The sequence below is a fragment of the Malaya genurostris genome, chromosome 3, assembly GCF_030247185.1.
Source record: "Malaya genurostris strain Urasoe2022 chromosome 3, Malgen_1.1, whole genome shotgun sequence".
NCBI classification, from domain to species: Eukaryota; Metazoa; Arthropoda; class Insecta; order Diptera; family Culicidae; genus Malaya; species Malaya genurostris.
Genome location: NC_080572.1, coordinates 303,096,606 through 303,117,191, shown reverse-complemented (window position 1 = coordinate 303,117,191; position 20,586 = coordinate 303,096,606). Strand labels below are relative to the sequence as shown.

The 20,586-nt window shown below is 37.0% G+C and overlaps 1 protein-coding gene across 3 annotated transcripts in view; it reads left to right on the top strand.

The window, feature by feature from the left end:
• The window catches only part of LOC131439073 (homeobox protein homothorax-like), a 158,194-nt gene extending 145,357 nt beyond the window's left edge, over nt 1–12,837 (top strand). For all 3 annotated transcript variants that reach the window (XM_058609622.1, XM_058609623.1, XM_058609621.1), the window contains exons 10-11: nt 6,770–6,842; nt 6,996–12,837. In XM_058609622.1, coding sequence (XP_058465605.1) covers nt 6,770–6,842; nt 6,996–7,312 — 390 coding nt within the window. In that variant the 3' untranslated portion in view covers nt 7,313–12,837. The remainder of the gene's footprint in view (nt 1–6,769; nt 6,843–6,995) is intronic.
• The last annotated feature ends 7,749 nt before the right edge of the window (nt 12,838–20,586 follow it).

Here is a 20,586-nt window from a genome sequence, read left to right as displayed (position 1 = left end):
TCACAGCCAAATATGCACAACTTGCAGGAATAACGTTTAAGCAAAGAATGGTCTGGTTGAGGACTCAGAGTTATTACTCCGAAATTCATTTCACCGAAATTCATTTCACCGAAAGCTGTTCCGCCGAAAACCTTTTTTCGTCGAAAAAGTCATTTCTCAGAACGAGTCATTTCGCTGAATGTCATTTCGCCGAATCGTACCATTTCACAGTTATCCGAAACGGGAAATTAGCGAGACAAAAATATTTTCGCTATGAAATATTCTTCACAAAAGTTGTTTGTAATCAGCTCGCACATCATTTGATGTACAATGTCATTAGGGTGGTCCATGTTTGAACTGAAATATTTAATATAACTTTCTTAGTTGAATTTGAAAATTATTGTACTCTGCTGCGAAGTTGCAGGAAGTTTTATTTTGAGCAACTTTACCGAAGAAGCTACCTTCGTACTAGCTCTTAATTTGATTGAGTTACATCAATTTTTCGGAATAGAAAATCACTGTTATCGTTCTAACTTTTTTGTGAACAGTTTTACGAGAATATTGACTTCCAAGGAGTTGTTAAGCTTATTATCGCGCACAATTTTGCTGAACTAAGTTATTCAATTCAAGCTGCTGTTCCAAAGTTTTTTCATCAAAAACTAGTCAACCTTCCAATATCAATATTCAACAGATGCCAGATCGATGGAAATTTATCCTATACGGTTTCTGAAAGGTTATGAAATAAGGAAAGTTTGAAGATAAATTTGAGAGCGTGTTATTTTTTTAACTCATTAAAATTAGTGTTCAAATTGTCTTACAAAAAATCGATGATGGTTTCAAAAGAGCCCTACAAGTGTCTCGTACATCATTTTTTTTTTTTCGAAAATTGATAAACAAGAAAACTACAGCCGAAAATAGATTTTTCACTTAACAATTTGAATAAATGTATTCCCAAAAAGACAGATTCGATTAATTTTGAATGATTGGGAGTATAATACCGTTTTCGTTTTTGAACCTACACGCGGGCGACTCTGACTCCAAGTAAAACGAACACGTGGCACCCAACCAACAATTCATAAAAAAAATAAACAAGCTCGCATGGATGTCGTGGTGCGACTTGAGAAAATTTTCAGAGCGAAACTACGATCTAGAGCGACCCCAGGTTGTTAAAACAAACATCTCAAAAGTTGTTTGGGCGACTCTGGGTCAGCTCTCGGGTTGCTCGGATTAACGAAAACGGTATAAGATACAGTGTAAAACCGTTGTTCCGAACTAGTATGCCATGGTATTGCTATCAATAGATATTTTCATTAGCTTGACATGAAAGCAGCAAATCAAAAACAAAATGAATAATTTCTTCGAATCGTATCTAGACGCCTGTTACATTGCGTTCTTTTTCTCAACTGTTTGCATGGCTGGTTGCTGGTTGGTTGTTCTGTTTGCATGGGTAGTACTAGGACTCTATTGACACTAATTATTATTCCAGGTCGGAGCTCAAAAATACAACTGGTCTCACCCTATGCATTGAACGGCCAACCCGGGCCTCTATTGGCACTCGTGATTGAATTTTCAAGATTAACATATGAAATAATTTATCTTTCAGGCATATATTGCGGTTCATGCGCTGTCCGACCTCGCTCGGTTCTAAACTAGCTTTGAGCAGACCACACAAACGAAGCGGTTACAGCTTTTTAAGCCGGTGTCGCCCCGGTGGTTTTGTCCCACCGAGCCATCTTGGTTTCGGTTTTGTGACTGCGCCACATCAATTATCTAGTAGATACGAAAACATAAATTTTTTTTGATTGAGTGCCAGAATTTGACATTTTTTCAAACAAATAATGCTATGAATTCGGCTATAGCTTTCACTTAAATATGAACAGTTGTCTTGGCTCGACGTTTCGGCCACTAGTTTTGATCTTTATCAAAAGAAATATTTTAACGATTCTTGCTTGAAAGTCATCAAAAACAAAATCAGCCGTCGAAGCGACTACCCAACAGCCGTTTTTATTTAAGAGACGACTAGTCGAATGCAATACTATATGTCATTTACGATCGTTTTATCATATTTAAAAATAAAGCGATATTAATGCTTACTACGACATTTTTAGTTGAAATATCCTTTCGATGAAGTTGTTCCTTCGGCGAAACGACTTTCGGTAAAATTGCCCATTCGGCGAAATGACTCATCAAGCAAGACATGAAAAGTTCCAGTGTCAACGAACGTTTGGAAATTGATGGTCGTACAAGTTAAAGCCGAGAGATATTTGAACGGTGATGTTGCATAACCAAAATGATGTTGGAGCGACATTAAAAGCTTCGTATTTCTTATTGTTAACGGAAAGTTCAAACGACCATTACACCAAACCTAAATAATTTTCTTTGAAGCGGGTATTGTAGAAACAAGTGTGAGACTCTGCTCGAGCACGTATACTTTTAGGGGTTTTGATTACTGCTCACTAGAGATGGTCGGGTATAGAAATTCTTATACCCGAACCCGACCCGTACCCGAGTGATCAGCAAAAAAAAATTACCCGTACCCGACCCGTACCCGATTAAAAATTTAAAAAATTACCCGTACCCGACCCGTACCCGATCAATAATACAAAAAAATTACCCGTACCCGAAAAAAAATAAAAATTTTACCCGTACCCGACCCGTACCCGATTAAAAATTACCTGTACCCGTACCCGACCCGAATGAGTAGTAAAAATTTTACCAAAATTCAGTATGGAAAAAATAAAGTGTTTTAGATATCGAGCCGTATCAGGCTCTAGTTGGTAAGAAAAATACATTAAAATGCTTGTTTACTTTTAAACATATAAATACAATGTGAAGCATGAATAATGTAATGTAACTTTTTTTTAAACATGCAAACCATTTTCGTTCAGCGGAAGGATACAACTAAGTTTCTGTCAAATCAGAAGTGACATTGAGGTTACCAAAGTCGAAATAACCGTTAGTTCAAAAATAAATGTTAGATGGCGGACCCTGTAGATTTTCAATGTCTTTGGTACTTTATACTCATTTACAAATGTGAACAAAAGGGAGTAATATCAACTCAAATTTATCGAAAAGTATATTTACCCAAAATGTCATAATACCCGTTGTATTCAATTTTGGGTAGGTATGGTTTTTACGAAACAGTGCGACTTTTGATCCAATTCTTTAGAACCACAAGTAAGCGTGCTCATTATCTTGACACACAAATAAAAATTCACATTCGAATCACTTGAAAAATCACGTAAAATAGTTCCAAATGTCAAATTGAATATTACACGCGACGAAAATGAATGTTATGCGAACATCCCCTAAAATGAATAGTGTGTTATCAGTTCGTTTACGTGAATTGAACAAAGAATCAAACAATGTACGTGTATTCCCGGTGTGAAAAATTCAATTTTGAACATGGTGAACAGTGAGTCCTTCAAGTGTAAGTAGATTGAACATTCGTAGGAAATTTTTTTGGTTACAATTTTTTACTACAAAGCAAAATGAATTATGATTTTGATTTAAATTAATCTGTCAACTATGCCCGTTTTGTAAGCCTCACAAACCCACACCCACGATGTTATCGGTAGCTGGTGGTTTTTACAGCCATTGAACCGGTGGAATCCTCAACGAGTGAACACGGTGAAAATTTGAGTATTTCGCGAGAAAAGATTTTCACCCTTACTTTTGCGACTCCACGTTGTCACGCATCGAGATTTTCACTTGTTGTCCAGTAAAAAGAAACGAAAATTAACTAGCAATATAGCCCAACTTGCTGTGCCATCAATCGGTGTCATTTCAAGTGAGGTGACACCACCCAGAAGTGCAGAATAAGAAGAACTTCTATGCAGATTTTCTGAATTAAATGTTCATGTTTTTATGGTAAGAATCCTAATGATTTTTATGAAAATTTTGAAAATCTCTAACCAATATTTAAAATAACAGTTTTCTGGTATCTGAATGTGATATAAGTACTACACTACATTTTATATACTGCCCATCCTTGCATATCAGTCCCATATGGAAAATCGGCATGTTGAGAAAAAGACGATCAAAAGTTTATTTCCGATTTTTTTCTTTATTGTGCTCCCTAATGCTGGTCCCGGGTTGGCGGTTCAATGCATAGGACGCTCGTCTTACAAGCCAGCTGTCGTATGTTCGAGTCCCGACCTGGAAGGATTCTTAGTGTCAGTAGGATCCATAGTACTAGCCATGCAATGATTCTGTACGCTAAGAATCGGCTGCGAAGTCTGTTGAAACAGAAAGGCCAAATTCCACGAAAGGAATGTAATGCCAAGACTTTGCTTTGCTCCCTAATGCTAAATCTTGGTATTATTACATGAAATATCGGTAATACACCTTTGCTGTTCCAATATTGCAACAAATGAAATTATTGAAATTTTGCACTGAATGGGACTGATATGCGGGTACTTTAGCATATGGGACACAGAAATGAGTTGATATTTTTTTATATTTTACTGAACAAACCCTCAACTTTAATTGCAATTTCTGAGAGTATATTGAGGAAAGACTCCATTCCTCAAGCTAACTCAAAATTGGCGAAAATCGATATGATACTGATATGCGAGTATGGGCAGTATATGAATCAAATAATTTTTACTGGATTGTGCATTAAACAGCTTTAAAATGGCAGTCCATCAAAACCTACGTGAAAAGTAGATTCCGACCGCAACATCATAGAGCTAAGGCAGTGTGTCTTATTAAATATGTTATAAACAAAGTAGGGCGGGAAATATTCACATACTTTTTCACGTAACTATGATTGATACTTTTTTTAAATGAAGAAAAAAATGAAAAAGATGCCAGTTGACAAGTCTGGTCCTAGGCGCGAATGTCAAAACCCCTTGAATCAAATTGATTATTTTTCGGAAGAACTGTTTTGCAATGAAATCTCGTCAACGTGTAAACATATTTCTGTGAAGTACAAATGGTCGGGTAATCGATCCGAAAAAACAATTTACCCGTACCCGACCCGTACCCGAGTGAGCGGTAAATTTTTTACCCGTACCCGACCCGTACCCGAGTGAGCAGTAAAATTGTTTACCCGTACCCGACCCGTGCCCGATTGAAAATAAAAATTTTTACCCGTACCCGACCAAAAACCCGTCGGGTACGGGTACGGGTCGGGTTTCGGGTAAAATACCCGATACCCGACCATCTCTACTGCTCACCATTAAAACCGACTATTAAAAATTGGCCAAGTGTCATATACCATTGACTCAGTTCATCGAGCTGAGCAATGTCTGTGTGTGCATGTGCGTGTGTATGTGACAAAAAATCTCACTTATTTCTCGGAGATGGCTAAACCGGTTTTGACAAACTTGGATTCAAATAAAAGATCTTACGGTTCCATACGGAATTTCTGAATTTCATCAGGATCCGACTTCCTGTTCCGGAGCTATAGGGTAAAGTGTGTTCAATATTGTACACCGTCACTTAGACCGGCGAAACAAAAACGTAAAAAATTTTCTAAACTGGACTCAAAACCGTTATTCCCAATTTAGAGTACGATGGTAAAATCGTATGAAATCTTCAAAATTGGAATAAAAACTAGTAGAAACTCTACGTCATGTTAGTTGGTGGCCGTACGAACCGACTTCGATTATACCTGTTCTCAGGTTCCGGTGCTGGAAGCAGAAATGCCAGGTAAAAATTTCAAATATCTTCAGACAGGGTTGCAAAAGTCTGCATATCCGAAAAACAATCTGCAGTCAGCAAGTATGCCTGCTGGCAGCTATGCTATTTCTCTATAAAGTATACTACACTAAACTGACTTGGCAAGCAAAAAAAAGGTCGCGACAATTTCAAAAGTCTGTAAACAGTGACGAAAGCAGATCTGGCATCTCTGGCTGGAAGTACATATAATAGTGAACCCAATTCGTTTTCTAATGGATGGCCTAACCGATCAAAGAACTGTTCCATTCTCTATGTTACACTAGAAACATTTTGAATAGAATACTACAGTATTATATATGAGAAAGGCATCATTACATCACTAGGTGGATTAAAACAGGTTTTGTACTTGGTGCACATAAATCATTTTTACGCTTCGTCTTCGAGTCATGTTATCATCAATTTCATGCTGGACTGTTGAGTGCACCAACAGCTCAACTGATGAGTCGAGAACGCAAAAGTATTGAAAATGGTTTAGGTGCACCTTAGTAAAAAACGCTTAGTAGTACTGTCTGCAACCAGTAAGTTGCAAATTTGTTTCGTCTAAGACAGGGATCACGAGCCTTTCAACTCGATAAAAGTTAAAAATAATAATGTATAAAGTATACATGTTTTAAAAGAGCCACAAATAGTTTCTTGTCGTCTCAAACCTTTTACTTCACTTAAACGTCCAAGTGCAAAAATTGAATTATTGCAACTTAGTTTGAAGTATTTTTGAATGCAAAAACCGAAAAATAACATTGAAAGTAATAAAGTAAAGGACAAAAAACATTCAATGCAGAAATCGGACAAAAACTTCCAAAACAAATGTTTTTATCCGGTTTTTGCACTCAAAGTTTTTACCGACTACCTCTGAGGGAACGGTTACCCGTAACAAAACAAGCAAACCATGCTTCGTCTCAGAATTATCAGGGCATCAAGGCGAAAACTGAAGTTTCGGGAATTAATTGGATTCCTGATTTTTTTTATTTGCATAAAAATCGAAGAACTCACATTTCAAATTAGTATCTAATGTGATGTGTTCAGCTATCAATTAAAGTATCAATACTAATTCATCAGTACAGGCAATTAAGAAAAAATGAATTTTCTTAATGTTGGTAATTTTCAGGTCAATAACTGGTTCATCAATGCTCGGCGCCGGATCCTACAACCGATGCTAGAACACATTTCCGACAATTCTGGTAAGTCCTTTTCTGCATCCTTAAGGGGAGCTCTTCTTTGAGAGTGATTAAAAATACCTATGAATTGCCAAATATTCAATTTTCTTATGGGAGAAGCTTATTCCCTTAATTCTACTGAAAAAAAACCATTAACCGTGCTAATATCTCAATCAGGTCAAGGACCACCATCACCTACGTCATCCCAAGCGTCCTCGACTGTCGACCAGGCAGCCCAATCTACTATCAGCAAGCGCTATTGGACCGAGAGTTCCCAAATCGCCAGACAGTTACCAATACAATTAGCTACCAACATTGAGAATATTAGTCCTGCCAACGTTAGTCAAGCGGCCGGTTCGGAACGCTTTCTGTTTTCCGCTTCCCAAACGTTGATCCCTGCCGACGGTTATTATCATTTGAACGGACAGCCCCAGCAACATCCTCAGCAGCATTACCAGCACCTAATGAGCTCGGCCAATGAATCGCGTTGGTGATAGCTAATCCCTTCGAACTTAACCTCAAAACCTGCAACCGATGTATACTGAGAGCAACCAACGAATGCCATACGAATTCTAGTTTAAAACATTGATTTTTTTTTAATGTTTAAGTTTTTTTTAGAGGATAAGAATTTGTATTATTATTATCTGTTTTTCGCTTCGCGAATCAAACCGAGGTCATTTGGTAATCGTAACATTCTCTGGAAGTTCAAGGCCAGTGGGAGACTCATTTGCTGTAATGAACAAAGTATCGCATGGTTTTTGACAAACTTGGACCGTCTAAAAATATAAAATAGGCAAAAAATGTACGTGGCTAATTTCGGCAATTTCACTCGTTTGAATGGACCTAATCTGGATAATCGCAGTTCTTCTCGATATCTGAAAAAAAAGATTTCATTTGCTCGGAAGACCGCACTCGTATGCAGCTACTTTGTTATTGACCAGGACCGATAGATTTATCAGAATGATTTTTCAAGCAACATGCTTGGAACTGAATCGCTCCGTTACATTAGGCAAACTTTCATTGATCCCTGTACGATAAACGATTCCGAACCCGTCTCCGTCCGCACGCGGAACTACTTGGGACGGGAAGAATTGTTCCAGCTAGAAATCGAAAAATTCCCAGTATGACCCAAACGAAATGTTGAATAGAACAGCTAGGTAGGAGAAATAGGCACAATTCCAACCAGTAAGCGAGGCAGTTTTGGCAATTTTGTTAGCTTTTTTACGCGCTTACATTGTATCAATTTTGGGTAAAACACTATTTTGTGCTACTAAGTAGCTACTAGTAAGCGTGTACATTGTATCTGACATGTCGTTTGCTTGTTTGGAACAAAGCTTTCATCACCCTGGACTGTTAGATCTTCTTCGGATCCGCGGAAGTAATTTCCAGAAATCGGCATTTTTCTACGAAAATAGAGTAGTTGAATCTAACTATAACTGCGGCCCATTTCAAAGTAGGACGGATGGAAAATTATTTGGGTTTATTTCGCACTGAAAATCAAATGCTATCAAGTAATATAATAATTGCAATAAATGGCCGGCTCAAGGTTCATTATTGGTGTAGGCAAATTTTGTTGTGAATCATCCGTAACCTTTACCTAATTGATCGTTCCGCGAAAGGTCATAACTCATGGAAATGATTCTTTTTAATCGGAATACTTAACGTCTACCTTCCACGTGCTAGAAATTCCATTTGCCAAAATCGCACATTTCAGTTGGCACCAGATAAAATTTTTAAATATCTTCAGGCAGGTCTGTATATCCGAAAAAAAATCAGCAGTTAGCAAGTATGTCTTCATTTCTCTATAAAGTATGATACGCTAAACTGACTCGGCGAGCAAAAAAAAGTTCAAAAGTCTGTAAAGTTTGACGAAAGTCTGCGAAAAACTAAATTTTCAAAGCTCTGCACAACAAAAAAAGTCTGCAGCACTATGTATGAGATCCGCAGATTTACAGACAAATCTGTAGATCTGGCATCTCCTGCTTGGCACGTTCAAAAGATTCAAGAAAAAGAAAAAGGCTTTTGGGTAATGTCAGACATAACTGGATGTCGTGAATACGAAAACAACTGACAAGTTCCTTAACACTTCCGAATATCAATTAGTTGATCAATTGTATGAATTATGCAAGCATTCCCCTTTTTCACATTTTTCGCAAAAAACAAAGAAGGCTTCACTTGATCTCGATTACTGTGAATTTCACACAGCGAAAAGTGCAAAAATCAACTCAAACAGTTCTAGATTTGCACTAAACTGAGGATATTTACCTTCGATTTGCGAGCAAGTAATCTTAATAGTTCTTTAGAAAACTTTTAGAGCCATTAGAACGGCTGATTTCGTGTAATGCTCTCCACCGTTGCTTTTTCATCCATGCAAATGACTGGCAGCTGTGACGTAATCGCTCTTGTCGGTAGCGAAACTAGCTTTGCAAACAGCACAAAATACATCTGCTCGCATTGGCGATAGAATCCAAACTGATTGAATTTTTGTTAGGAGCTTTCTTCTACGTGATTTCGTTTGTAGCTTTTTCACTAATGGACGGTCCTAACGGCTATAAAAATAGCCGCATACAGAATTTTTATGTTGATTATTTCATTTCGGATTTGCATAATTTATTAAAAGAAACTATCAATATGCTGTAGGGATTCGTCTCTAGCATTCAGAAGGACCAAATTGAGGAACTCACTACGATATTCACCACTTTTCGGAACATTTTTCTCGAACGATTTGTTGTACAGCAGCAGATATTTTGCTCTCTTCCTCAGGACGCGTTCTGATTGGCTGGTGTTGACATGGGTCAAATGAGACAGGTTTTTCAATAGTGTACTATTGAAATACTTCAATGCTTTTTCTATACACGTTTAAGTTGAAAATTTTCGATTCTATTGGTAGTTAGATTATATAAATCCTTTCACAGATCCATGAGCTATGAGCTTTCAAAATACGAGAAAGGCAAACGTGCCTTATGAATTATCCTCTTTGATAATCGTTTATACCAAACATTTCAGAAAAGTTTAATTTTGAACTATTTGAGATCATGTCACACAACTGAAAATTTAATCATAAAATTGTGATCATATTTCCGATGGAATGTAGAAAAAATTATGTTTATTCGTTAGATACAACAAGAGATATTCACGATCAAAAACTTATCACTCTCTCAGAGGGTAAATTTTGAAACGGCACCCCATAGTAAAGTAAGTCGTATTCACGACAAAAAAAAAACATTTTCCAAATTTCTGAATTTCGGCGCCCCATTGATCTTGGCGTCCTAGGCCTACTTCGTCTAGACCTTTATCCGGTCCTGATCGAGGTGTCAAAAATAATCATGCTTCCGAGTAGTGAAATTTTTACGATTTTTTTATCGATTTGCTCAGAATGCTTTCTTTCATGAAAAAGCAAAGTGATCATTCTGTTTCAAAGAGACTTCGCTTTCGATTCTTAGCTTACATAATCATTGCACGATGGTACATGGACTGATGGTGAGATTTTTCCATGTATAAGTGTGGTTCTCATTATTTTTTAACAAGAAGATGTTAGGAAGAACAATCTAAGCTACGGTTGTCGCAGGCTGTCTAGTCACAATTACCGAACTTAAGGGCTGAGGCCAGTAGGTCGCGTATAACCACGTGGCTCGCTCTGCGTATTACATTTCTCTCCATGTTCTCTCTTGCATATGTGCAAAATTACTCTCGGTGGCCAAGGAAGTTTTGGTATTTTCGGTTACAAGTTTGACTACATCACGTAAAATGCAATTGGGCTACCGCTTAAACGCTTTAAATTTTTACGCTACCGTCGGACCGACAGTCTCTCATTTTTGTCAGTTTGATTTGTTATTTAGGAAAATTCAATTAAAAAGAAAGAATCATATTATTTATTTGGAATCGAATTAGTGAAAATAGAGTACAGGACCGGTAAACATTGAATTAAATTTGGACAACCGACGCGGTAGCGAACAAAATTAATTTGAATAGAAATGACGTTTATAAACAAATGTAGCGCTAGTTTCGTGGACCATCGCCGCCTTTGATCAGAAAAAAAATTGAGCGCGAAAATTCGCCAGCATTGCGAGTATCGTTCTAGCAATGCTATTCATTTGATTTCTCCCATTTCTCCTTCATTTTGGCAGCCCATATCGAGCGAAGTGAATACAATTTCTGTCTAAAACAATCCAAGCAATCGTACAAATTTGCATTCTTCGAAAGAATTGAAACGTCCTGGTTTATGCGATTATCCGATATTTAAAAAAACGAAAGAAAAAGTTCAATTTAGGTAAAACAGAAAGTACGCATAAATAATTATGATACCGCACTAGGCTCAGAAGAAAATGATGAAAATATGATAATGAACTAGTGTCAATCCCCATTCCCTTCCTGCCAGTCAGGATAGGTGCGGCAAGTCGGTTGGTACAGGACCGAAAATTCAACAAAATAAACCGAAGCAAGAAACAAAATCGTCATTAATGAGGAGAATCGCTCGCGCGTCCAGCCTGATGACGAAACTGAATTGATTAATATTTATTACAAATAATGAGGTCCCACCCTCGGCATTACCACCGTCAACAGAAAGGGAGAGGTTCACGAATAAACAAACATACGTAACTCAATTAAACCCAAATAAACTGAAGAGCCCGGGCCGAACACAGAAACGATTACATGAATAAATATTATTTACATGCCGATTTTATATATTCAAGCAAGGTGGAAGAGGTGGGGCAGCGAAAAGGCACAGTTTTTCGAATATAAATTATCGTATTAAGCGATAATTGAATGCTTATGATAATGCCAATTACCACGTGCTGGTGGAACCCTAATCGTAAAAGAAAGGATAAAATCAGTAGGGCTTATAGATTTGTAATCGACATCTCACAGCAGAAGAAAAACTTTTACCAATCGCGTAGTCAGGCCAAGCATTCGTGTACGCTCTAAGGTGGAAGAAAATGGATTATTTTCTTTGATTTAGGATTTAAGTTGCGCAAAATTTTACATCCACCAATCTTATGTTAACCAACAAAAATATTCAACAACGGATATACGTAATAAATACCAAGTGAAAATGTAATAGAATGTAAAAATTAACGATGGATAGAAGAACAGCAACAGCAACAGAATTCGAGGAAGAATTGAGCCTGTGATAATAGATTTATTTGATTTTCATATCTCTTGCTAATCAGTAACAATAACAGCAACAGCAACAACAACAACAATGAAAACAGTCCACTAACATACAACCACAAAATACGTAAAATTCCTATCTCTGTGTCATAAATATAGAAGAGACAGAACTGCGAAGAAAGCAGAATATACCAACTGTAACGAATAAGTTTATTTAGTAGCTAATCAAGAGGAAACCGAATGCCAATTGTAATCTGAGATGTAAACTACACAAAAACCCAAACTGCTAAAACGAAACCTGTATACGTAAATGATTACTCCTTAAAAACAAATTTATTTTTCTATATTTAACACGTTTTTAGTTTAACAATCTACCCTCAGAATGTATACCGATTTAGGCTAGCGAAACGTCGGGAAAACGAGATTTGCTCCGAGTGACCCCCTTCTGGAGCCGTTTGAGGCCGTTGAACATACTGTACATACACGATTTGATATTCTGAACGAGAAACCTAAGCTAGTGTTATATTTTATCACTACCCACACCAACGACTCTCACCACTACCACCAGTGTCAGTAAAGGGTAGAATATCTTCCCGGGTGACAGTTTTGCCCCGTTGGTCGCGTGACAGCAGTATCGAAGCAAGCCAAAAAGATTGTTCCTCGCTGATTGTAGCGGCTCTCTCCGGCCACCTCAAGTACATTAATCATAGCGGAAGTAGTAGGCGTTGATTGCTATTTAATTGCTGTTGCTCCAGTGGTTAGAGAAGCCTTCGATTGCGCCCAAAAGTATGGCAATACACTGTCATGTATGAAGTAGTCAATCACTTTAATTTACACAAAAAAAAGAAATCGCTTGTTTTTCAAAAAAAAAAATCAAATTAAAATTTTCTAATAACTATCACAAAAATGAACGCTTTAATATTTTTCATCTTGTACAAAAGCTGCGATCACTTTAGGAACATTGAAAACCCATTATGCAGCGAACTTTAAAAGTATAAATAAAAAAAGAATTAGTTCGCCGATAATATTCTTTCCTTCGTGTTACTGAAAATAAACAAAGAAACAAACAAATCCGTGGCTTCCGTGCCATATTTTAAGGATTAGCATGACGCAAAGAAAAACTAAACCGTCTCGGTAAAATACCTTAGAAATTATCAATGAATAAGTAATACTTTGGAAACTATACTGCTACTTTCAAAATTAAATAATATTGTTAAAGAAAAAACACGATGCGCAGCGAGTTCTGCTGAGAACACAAACGCGGACCGCACGGAATACAAACTTGCGAAAGAATAGAGAAAAAAAACTGTATACAACACAAGTTGACACAAAAAAAAACAGAACACGCATATACCTACATAAACAAACCGTATTTCATTATTAATTATTGAATAATTGATAATAAGCCAACAGCAAAATTAATAAAAAGCCGCAAAAAAAAGGAAATTTTTTTGAATGATCCGAAATCCTGCAATTTGTTAACAAAATGCTCCCCTATTTTTGTTAACGGTCGTTACGTTCGAAATGTATGTCAAATTCGTATTACCGTTTACTTTCGAATCAATCACGCTTTCAAACATCGCACATGCATAAGAACAACACCAATCTTACTTTGAACCATGCTACATAATAAACAAATGTCGTGCACAAGATCAATTTTATTCAAGTCGGTAAACAAAATTATGAAATTAATAGCAGTTCGATTAGCAGTAGCTGCAAAGAGTATGTTGCATTTTTCTTGCAATTTTGTCATGTTTCCGATAGTCTTCATATTTATAAAATAGGTAAAATCATGCATTCGAACGGTTGATTCGCACCATTAAACTGACGAATCGAAACCACGACATTTTGCCACTGCGTCTGTAAACGGGAATGGGACTTTTCATTCGTACGAAGACACGTATCGTTTGAAGCTAGCACATGGATCAATAAGTCCCGAGACTAACAATGGAAACAACATTTTTTTTGCAGAATTTTTTTTTATTCGTCAACATAATCACCTTTTAGGGTGATACAATGGTTTCAACGTTTTTCCAATTTTTCAATACCATGTTTATAAAAAAAATTTTCTTTCGCTTCAAAATAAGCTTCAGTTTCAGCGATGACCTCCTCATTTGAGCCAAATCTTTTTCCCTGGAGCATTCTTTTAAGATCAGCAAAGAGCCAGTAGTCACTGGTGGCTAAATCTGGCGAGTATGGAGGGTGGGGAAGCAGATCAAAGCCCAATTCGTTCAATTTCGCCATTGTTTTCATCGACTTGGGGCATGGTGGATTGTCTTGATGAAAAAGGATTTTTTTCTCTGCATGTGCGGTCGTTTTTTTTGCGATTTCCACCTTCAAACGCACCAGTAAGTCAAATTAATAATCACTGTTGATCGATTTACCATTTTCGAGGTAGTCAATGAAAATCATGCCATGCGTATCCCAAAAAACTGACGCCATGACTTTGCCAGCTGTGCGCCCTCAGATGACTGCCGCTTCGACTCTGGAGTGTAGTGATGTATCCATATTTCGTCCATGGTCACGTAACAACACAAGAAATCTTTTTTGTTGTGAGTAAATAGCGATAAACTGCTTAATGAATCATCGACTCGTTGCTGTTTTTGTTCCATCGAAAGCAATCGCGGCACCCACTTGGAAAAAAAACCTTTTTCATGCTTAATTTTTCATGAAGCATAGTAAATACATTTCCATATGATATCTGTGTCATCTCAGCAATCTCACGGAGCTTCACTTTACGATCTTTCATTATAATTTTTGTCACTTCACTCACATTTTCCGGTGTAACGGCTTCCACAGGTCTACCCGAGCGTTCCGCGTCATTTGTGTCGGTACGACCACGTTTAAACTCGGCGAACCACCGACAAATCGTTGCTTTTGATGGACAAGAGTCCGGATAACATTTTTCAATCCATTGTTTCGCTTGCACGGTGTTTTTACCCATTAAAAAACAATGTTTTATCAAAACACGAAACTCGGTTTTTTCCATTTTTTAAACTAACTACAAAACGACTTTACTCCAACCTCAATAACTCAGCTGTTTCTGGTCGGATCGACTTAAAATTTTGACCCGTTTCAAGCAAAGGTTAGTACTCTAGAAAGACGTGGTTACTGGTTTACTACGAGCGCCATCTCTGCTTCAGTCTCGGGACTTATTGATCCATGTGTTAAACTGCAGAGCCGTAGTGAACATTTCTGGCGCCCGAGGCGGACTCAAAAATAATCTCCCCTCCGATTTTTTAACCCACACCATAAAGACGAACACACATTATTTCATTTTCCTGTAAGGTTATCTCAAGTAACATTTTCAATTTTAGTATATACTTGTAGCTCTTTTGAGTGTTACATCAGAAATCCCCAATGGAAAGCTGAATTCTGAAAATGAATTGTGAACCTGAGCCCTAATATTGAACTCTCGACTTACTCCTGCATTCTGGACCTCAATTTTAGATTCTGCACTAGAATTATAGAATTCGATTCTATATCTGAATTAAAAAATTGTATGCTGGAGCAGTAATCTGGTTCTGGGAATTAATTCTGGACCTTAGATCTGAGCTTTTATTCAGGACCTGGATTCTGCATCCGATTTCTGGACTTGGATTATGGACCTGAATTGGGAGTCCTCTGGATTTTGTAAATAAATTTTGGACCTGGATTCTGAATTGAGAACTGGATTTTGAACTTGGATTCTGGTTCTAGAATCCGGAGTTCTGGACTTGACTTCTGAACGATAATTCAGAACCTGGACTTTGTATCCGATTTCTGGACTTGAATTTTTAACCTAGAATTTGGACCAGCATTCGGGACCTGGGTTCTGGATCTGAATAATAGAACTGGATTTTGGACATAAATTCTAGATTTTCGCCCAATACTAGGATTCTAGAAATCAAATTTGGACGTGGATTATGAACCTGAATTCTGCATCTTGAATCTGTACCTAGGTTCTGGAAATGAAATCTGGAACCTAGATTCTAAACCCAAATTCTGGAACTGGATTCTGAGCCTGAATGTCTTAGAATTTAAAACTTCGGGAACTAAAATTGAAAAAAATCCTGAATCGAGATCTACAATTTCAAAATTGACTCTAAAACTCTGGAAAATGTTTAGGTTGAAGTGGTTAGTTAAATAGTTTTCTCTATTAAAGAGACTTTCAGCCGATGCACAGTGGGGAAAAATGGACCAAAAACGCGACGATTTTTTTTGGAGGCATGATGCACCTGACTACACAGCAAAGGTCAGTAAAATCGATTCTATGTATTTAGAAGGACCGCACGAAACGCTATCATTTTCATTTTACCCCAAGTTACCTTTTTATACTGCATTGTATTCAAGCTTAACTATATAACATGAAACCGAAGAACTTGCAGAAGAGCGAATAGAGTGTTACCGATGTAAAAAAGTCTAACAAATCGATTGCATATAGTTTTATTGACAGCAGAAAACTCGTTGCACCGTTTTACCCCTTTTTTCTAGTTATAATTTTCAGTTGAAATATGATCTACAATCGAAAAGCAGATCCAATGCCATCTATCAATATTGGTTCATATTACGTGCAAAACATCTGTGATCCAATTGAACACAATGGGAACGACAGTACTAGCCTGTTTAACCCGTTTCACCCCAATTTATACAAAAGTCGTATTTCTAGTTAAACTTTCTCTCGCATACCGAAAGCAGGCTGATTCGAAATGAAAAATCGATTGATATTACGAAGAAAGATCTGAAAATAAGATTACAAATAAATTCAATGACCGCAGGAATCTTGTTATACCGTTTTACCCCAATTTATCCTTTAATTGAGCCTTAAGGTGAAATGTAGCGGAATGCGAAAATCGCGTTTTTGATCAATTATTCAAAAACTAGACCGATTTTCGAAAAACCAAAAACACTTAAGTTTTCGAAATCAAATTTATCATAACTAAGTATTCTTAGAATTTTGAAATTTTGCTTTGCCGAGCCGTAATTGGTTTTTGAAATGTATAAACGGTTACTGTTCCGTTCCACGGGGATGCTTTTAGAACTGAAAAGTAGTGTTTGTAGCAGAATTTCACAAAAAATCTGAAAATGCAACTCAAAATTATAAAATTTTAGCTAAAACAACCGAAAATTGAAAAAGTTTATATAAACTTTTTTGCATTTTTTTTATTGCTTGCGCGCTGCTGTTTCGTATTGAGGTGGTGTGAGAAATGCACGGTGGGCACGGTGGCATTATATCGTGAGCAAAAATTACATATAAAATTATGACGCGAATTTATGCAGCATTGAGTTTTGTGTTGAAATAGAAACGAGTTGAATACAATAAAATGGGTATTGTAAGAAATTGTTTATTTACTAAGTAACTGTCATTTATAATGCTAATAATGTCCAATTCTGTTGAGTTCAATGCATTGATGTTGCTGAAGCAATAAAGCCTGGCTGTGTGATATCGTATAACAGGTATTATTTTAGATTGTAGCAAGCTAAGTGTAAGAGTAATCACTAACAATAACGATTGAATTAGGATATATTCAAAGTGTGAAGAATTCAAAAATCCATTACGTCCAGTCTTTTTTACAAGCCAATATAACGAGAGCTAAGCCCACTGCGCTCAATCATTGTAAAAAGTTTTTGTTTCCATGTGTCCGTTTTTCGTGGTATGCTTTGTGCGACGGTTCGTTCAACTGAAGCGGATGAAATTTTGCGCGCATTTTATGACGCTACATTTCACCTTAAGATTTTGCTCCACATTGAATTAATTTGTAATCCATTTTTCAGGTCTTTCTTCGTAATATCAATCGATTTTCAATCGATTTTTCATTTCGAATCAGCCTGCTTTCGGTATGCGAAAAGAAGTTTAACCAGAAATACGACTTATGAATTAAATTGGGTTAAACAGGATAGTACTGTCATTCCCATTATGTTTAATTGAATCATAGATGTTTTGCACGTAATATGAACCAATATTGATAGGTCACACTGGATCTGCTTCGGGATTGTAAATCTGAATTCAACATAAAATTATATTTGTCGGAAAATTGGGGTAAAACGATGTAGCATGAAGCATGCGATCATGAACTCTCTCTGTAAATTATTATTTGCGGTTATATGCGAAACATAGAACTGTCTTGTTTAACCAAAAATTCACGGAAGAAGATGACTGGGGGTAAAACAGAATACAGTTGTTTGCGGTGAATCCTATTAAAAACAATCCATTCATCTAACTTATGAGCATGTCAGGAATACCTTCCGATTGGTCGAATTGAATTTTTTCCTGAGTTTCACAGTTAGTTTTCAAAGTAAAGTCAGAAAAAAAAGGAATTGGAGCAAAACGAGCATGATATTGAATTTTGCGAATCTTCTAATTATCATAAATCGATTCTACAGAAAAATTTGCATAAGAAATACTAATTTTGAAAATATTTGCTTATGTTTTTATAAAATTATTGAGCAAAGTCGCGTTTTTGATCGTTTTTTCCCCACTGTGCGATGGCTGGTTGAGGTGGAAGTAATTATTTTCATACCAAATGTAATAAAATTGTCTGAAACATCGAGATCTAGTCATCTCGAAAATAATTTGAAGAAATTGAGAATGGAAAAAATTGACAATGGTAGTTTTGAGATTCCAGAAATCTAAATATTTTTTATGTCTTTGAATTGCATGAAACGTCGAGATCCAGTGTTATATAAAACAATTATTTTCAAATACGATTATCTGAAATTTTGAGATTTCCTAACTGGAATTTTGAGAACTTCGAGAACTAGTTTGGATAAAAAATCGACTCTGGAACTCCGGAGTCGAATTTTTTTGTCGAATGTCTTAGAATTGCATAAAATGTCGAGATCTGGCAATTTTAAAATATTTAGCATCTGAAATAACTATTTCGATTCAGTAATAGCCGTTCAACCGAGAAGGTTGTGTATAGAAGCGTACAGTTTAATAACGCTGGTTGGTTTACACGCGTTAAATACGACAACGGTTGAACTACAGGTAGAGACCTGTTGGCAGCAGCCGTTAAAACGTAAAATCGTGCTGCATAAGAGAGCCCTAGTGCTGGGCCAAGCTGGTGAAGGAAACAACAAAGGGCGTTTCCCAAGCTCTACCCAGGCCACAATATACAGCCACAAGTGCTGAGCAGGAGAGTGCAAAGGCACATTGAAGAAGAAGAGTGCAAAGGCACACAGAAGCAGGAGAGTGCAAAAGCACACCGGTGCGAAGGCACTTCGGTGCAGAAGCATATCGGTGCGGAGCACAAGGAAGGAGACAAGACAACTCGGTCTTTCCACTGCCATACAACACGCAGGTATACACCGGTGACCTGCGCTGGTTGCAGCTGGCGAAGACAAAAGTAAATCGGAAATCGAGTGGTGCTGGATGTCAGGTAGCAGTAGCATCACATCCAACAATCAGCATCCAACAAGAACATCCAGAGCAACGAGGATCTACACGGCAGTGCAACGGAGATAGACAACAATTTCAAGGTAGAAGTTTTTTCTTTTCCTTTTGATTGAGTACTGGTTTCATTTTTTATTTTAAAGTTTGATGTTGGTTTCATTTTTTATTTTAAAGTTTGATTAAAAATTTTAATGTGATGGATGAATCCATGGACGTAAATCCTAGCATGAATCCTATACCCCCACGAACGAAAAAATATCAGGAGAGCTCTTCTGGGCCTTGGATAGTCTTTTTTAGACGTATATCAAAGCCATTAAACATTTTTCAAATTAATAAAGGTTTGACATCACGATACTCTTCAATCAAAGAGATCATAAAAGTAAATAACGATAAAATTCGTGTTGTGGTAAATAATTTGAAACACGCGAATGATATTGTCTCTTCGGAACATTTCAATAAAGAGTATAAAGTTTACATACCCTCCAAAGATGTCGAAATTGACGGTGTTGTTACCGAAGCGAGTCTTTCGGTAGATGATTTACTCAAGCATGGTGTTGGTCGTTTCAAGAACTCTATGCTTGAGGGTGTGAAAATACTGGAGTGCAAACAACTGTACTCAGTAGTTCATGAAGAGGAAAAAAAAGTTTATCGCCCATCAGACTCGTTTCGAGTGACATTTGCCGGGTCTGCGTTGCCGTCCCATGTCTATGTCGATAAAATTCGCCTCCCTGTTCGGCTTTTTGTTCCAAATGTAATGAATTGTACGAACTGCAAAAAATTCGGCCACACAGCTACTTACTGTAGTAATAAACCAAAATGTATTAAGTGTGAAGGGCCTCATAAAGATAATGATTGCAACAAGGAAATTGAAAAATGTATTTATTGTGGGAATAGTCCTCATGATGATATTTCAGTATGCACTGCATTTAAAGTGCACAAAGACAAAATTAAGCTTTTTTTAAAAGCACGGTCTAAGCGCACATATGCAGAAATGCTTAAAACGGTCATTGATGTCCCCCCTTTGGAAACCGAAAACGGGTTTTCAAATCTAGAGGAACCAGAGGATTCTGACTCTGACGAAAATAGTGAAGGTAATTCGTTTATCACTACCCAACGGTCAGTTAAGAGAAAGAAGTCTTCCTCCAAATTACCAAAAAAGACACCTAAAATTTCATCTTCAAAAAAAGATCCCCGTGTTAAACAAAAAAAGTCAAAACCAAAGACTGTGCCTCCTGGTTTGTCAAATTCACAAACCAATCCAGGATCTAGTACAGAAAAAGATAA